Source organism: Scylla paramamosain, unplaced genomic scaffold (assembly GCF_035594125.1).
Source record: "Scylla paramamosain isolate STU-SP2022 unplaced genomic scaffold, ASM3559412v1 Contig7, whole genome shotgun sequence".
NCBI lineage: Eukaryota > Metazoa > Arthropoda > Malacostraca > Decapoda > Portunidae > Scylla > Scylla paramamosain.
Window position 1 is genome coordinate 842939 of NW_026973672.1, and position 4562 is coordinate 847500.

At 45.6% G+C, this 4562-nt stretch overlaps 1 protein-coding gene across 1 annotated transcript in view; it reads left to right on the plus strand.

Annotated features, from left to right (window-relative positions):
• Positions 1 to 2785: 2785 nt before the first annotated feature.
• LOC135096805 (uncharacterized) overlaps positions 2786 to 4562 on the plus strand; it is a 3504-nt gene continuing 1727 nt past the window's right edge. Inside the window, exon 1 of the mRNA XM_063998559.1 lies at positions 2786 to 4562. This exon is cut by the window's right edge and continues 185 nt beyond it. Coding sequence (XP_063854629.1) covers positions 3048 to 4562 — 1515 coding nt within the window. The 5' untranslated portion in view covers positions 2786 to 3047.

Here is a 4562-nt window from a genome sequence, read left to right on the forward strand (position 1 = left end):
AGAAGAAGGGGAAAGAAGGAAGCAAGTTTGAAGGATGAAAGAAGGAAACAACTTCAATATTGAAAAAAAAAAAAGTCATAAGAAGTATTGTCCGAAAATTTCAGAGTTCATAAGTGCACAGAACATCATAGTAAATATCACACCGCAATGTTTTCCCATTCATCTATGCAAATAGATGATTAAATATTTTATCTAGTTACTTAAAATCTGGAAAGAGAAAATATATGCAAAGCGCTTAGATATATAAATTTTGTAAAAATACAGATAAAACTAATTTCCTGGCCTGACGAGAAATGCTTCTGGTGGGAGGGAGGGCCACTACTCACTCACACACACACACACACACACACACACACACACACACACACACACAACTAAAATTCCAACGTAATTTCCATGGCCAATTTCATCATATTCTTTATGTAGTCTTTTTTTTTAAGTACTAACACTGTCATATCATTATCATCAACTAATATATATATATATATATATATATATATATATATATATATATATATATATATATATATATATATATATATATATATATATATATATATATATATATATATATATATATATATATATATATATATATATATATATATATATATATATATATATATATATATAATATAAATATATATATATATATATATATATATATATATATATATATATATATATATATATATATATATATATATATATATATATAATGAATGAGATGATCTAGCCAGCAGCATTTATTTAGTTTGTGAGTTGCACTAGGGTGTTTACATTTATTACAAACATGTGATTGTAGCAGGTTATATAAATATAAATACATATAAATAGATAATTATCCATGGAACACGAAAAATAATCAATATATTCTGAATCAGCTGTTCCACTCACAAGCCATTTTTGAAGCATTGTTTACATTGATGACAGCTGATCGTAGGCTACAGATATTTCCATTTTCATGGCTAATTTTGTACAGTTTTCCACGATATCCCAAACACTCTCTAACACTGTTATATCATTTTCTTGTACTAAATAAATATAAATATCCATGGAGCACGATAAATAATTGGTATATTCTGAACCAGTTGATCACTCCCCAATCATTATTTCGTGTTCCGAGACGCACAATACTTACACTGTCATATGTCATTTAGATTGATAATCAGCCCACTCTTGCTGTTTCGTTTTTTTTTTTTTTTTCTGTACACTAATGTTTTGTAAAATTATGTTGTTACAGCACAGTATATCCTTAAAAACGTAACAAAACACGATATATCCAAAGAGCAATGATACTCATGTGATGAAAACAGAATCTTTACACAATGTACCCGTTTTCTCTCATTCATTAAAAGAATGAGAGAAAACGTTTTTTTGTTCGCAGAGTAACCTAATCAGTCACAGACAAACTGTAGGTTGAAAGACAACATTTCGGTTGTTGACAGAAGTGACCTGACGACACTTTTCTGTTAATATAGTATGCATAATAAATCCATAATGTGAGGAATAATAATTTCTCATTCTACATTTCACGTTTTCATTAGTGGTTTATTCCTCTTAAAATACACAAAAGGCATCAAGCGGTAACTGTCGCCGCTGGCGCGGGGCCCATTAAGGTGCGGAACGAAATTTGATCAAATTGGTCAAATAGGCTTAAAACTGACCCTGATAGCACCTTCTGTTAATTTTCTTGTTAATGTTGCACAACCCTCAGAAAGTATATCAATGATTTAGGAAGTGATCCTACGTCAAAAGTAGCGACATTCGCAGATGACACAACGTGAGGTGGCAAGGCATCGTGCGGTGAAGACTGCAGTAAGATTCAGGAGTACCTTAACAGACTAATGAAATGGCAGATGTCCTGCAACGTACAGAAATGCACGGTTATGCATATTGGTGATGATAATCAAATCTTTAGTACCAGGAGCGGTCAAAAGCTCGATAATGTTAAGCAAGAACAAGACCTGCCACAGATTAACATAAGCAAATCTACAAATGAGCGGTCAGTGTACAGCGGCTGGCAAAAAGGCAAATATGATGTCAGGCTTCACTTCAGGAAATATTGATCACAAATCACCAGCAGCAATCAAGACACTGCGACACTCACTCAGGCCACCAAGAGACTCAAGCGGCCACACTTGTTCTCTCCCACCAAACCAAGGATGAACTGAGCTTTTGAAATACTGAATGGATCTGATAAAGTAAATACTGAACGATTATTGCAAGGAAATCAATCACACGGCAATCACGAGAGGTGACACTGTCAGATTAGAAAGAATGTGTGTGTGTGTGTGTGTGTGTGTGTGTGTGTGTGTGATCAGAACGTGTTCCTGGCCACACCTGGCCACACAAGTCAAGGGTTTCAGGTGGGGCTGATGAGGATCACTGCCTCCAGTGTCTGACTCTCTCCTTCCTTTGTATTCAAACACAACAATGTATTGTAATGACTGACTTCCTCCTCCATTCCTTGTTCTTGTTCTTGTTCTTCTTGTTCTTGTTCTTATTCTTCTTGTTATTGTTCTTCTTGTTTTTGTTCTTGTTCTTTTTGCTTTTCTTGTTCTTGTTCCTGATCTTGCTCTTGCTGTTATTGTTGTTTTTCTTCTTCTTCTTATTCTTGTTCTTGTTTTAGTTCTTGTTCTTCTTGTTCTTGATCTTTTTGCTTTTCTTGTTCTTGTTCCTGATCTTGCTCTTGTTGTTATTGTTGTTTTTTCTTCTTATTCTTCTTCTTGTTCTTGTTCTTCTTCTTCTTCTTCTTCTTCTTCTTCTTCGGCAGGGGTGAGGGGGGAATGGCGTGAATGGGGGGTATCAATAAGGGGCGTGTATTGGGGGAGGAGGGTGTGGAAGAAAAGAAGGGGGGAAAGACCGTAAGGGCTTTGGCTTGGTGTGATCACGTGACCACCGGGCGCAGCGGGCTGGTGTGGTCACGTGATCACCCTGGGGATGGGGTCACGTGACCACCCCAGGCCTACGGTCACGTGACCACAGGGTACCGCGGGTTGGGGTATATAAACCCCTCTCCGGGGGAGTCTCGTCAGTCGGTGGTCATGCCTAGAACTGAGTGGATGTCTTTCGTGCGCTGCGCCGCTGTTGCGGCCTCGCCCCACCTGGGGGTGCGCCGCGCACACCTTACCGTGGGGCGGGCGAGCCGTTGCTGGCTGGCGAGGAGCCGCCAGGTGGCCGCCTTCGCCTTCCCGGCAGACGGGTGGCGTCGGGCGGCGTCGGGGGAGTGGCGGAATGTCACCGGGCACAAGAGGCTGGACTTGAAGGGGCTGGCAAGGTTACCCCCCGAGGCGCCCCTTAAGCTGCGGGCGTGGACGAGCCGCGGCGTGAGGAAGACCACGCAGGGGACGCTGGCAGACCTGCTGGCCGCCCTGCACGCAGGGCCCGCCCACCTCACGCTGCAGCTCCTCTCCAGCAGCGAGGGCGTGCGCCTGGACTGGGGCGTGCAGGAGTCAGACCCGGCACTGCACGCGCTGGGCGGGGCGCTGCCCTACACGAACCTCCCACCTGGCGCGGTGAGCAATGCTCGGGACGGGGCGCTCCCCGGCACGAGTCCCCCGCTTAGCGCGGTGAGCAAGGCTCGGGACGGGGCGCTCCCCTGCATGAGTCCCCCGCCTGGCACAATGAGTAAGGCTCGGGAAGGGGCGCTCCCCTGCACGAGTCTCCCGCCTGGCACGGCGACCAAAGCTCGGAGCCGGGCGTTGCCCAGCACGGGTCCCCCGCCTGGTGTGGTGAGTAAGGCCCAGGGCGGGGCGCTGCCCTGCACGAGTTCCCTGCCTGGCACTGTGAACAAGGTTCGGGGAGGGGCGCTGCCATGCACGAGCCCCCCGCCAGGTGCGGGCAACGCCAACACTTCCCCATGGACCTTCCCTTGCCCCTCAGTAGTGCCACGCCTCCCTAGAGAAAGCCTGACGCCACCTGTGCCTCAGTGCCAGAGGCGGCAGAAGGTGCATTGTCGCATGCTGCGACAAGAATTTGAACACCTTAACACCACTACTTGTCCACCGAGCGAGCCTCAGTCCCCAGAGAAGACTCTCGTGGAGGAGAATTACGTTAACAAAGGCAGCATTGAATCAGGGAAAGCAGAAATAAAAGTAGACGTTGAACTCTGCCCGGAATGCGGCAAGCGAGAGTTACCAAAGGCACGTATGATACCCGTGGACTCGCCTCCTCCCGTCCCAAAGATGATTTCCCCTGTCATCGTATCGCCCTCACCGTCCCCTTCCGTCAAGTCCGAGCCCTGGGCACACCTTCTCGACGACTGGTGCGGGTTCGTGATCAGGGACGCATACCGGGCGTGCAAGAGGCGCCTGTTCGACTGGGCCCAGAGGAAAAGAGACAGGGTGATAGCGCGCTACAGAAAGCCGATAAAGCGGATAAGGCGCCTAGTGGATCGCATCTGTGGGAGAAAGTACCCAGGCAGGGTGTTCTACGTGCCCGGCCCAGGCACGCCTCTGCTGTCCTCTGTCCTCACCAAGTCAGCATCCACTACTGTAGGGCCGTCATCCACTACAGTAAAGTCATCATCTAGTGCTGTCAAGCCGGCAACCACTACAGTT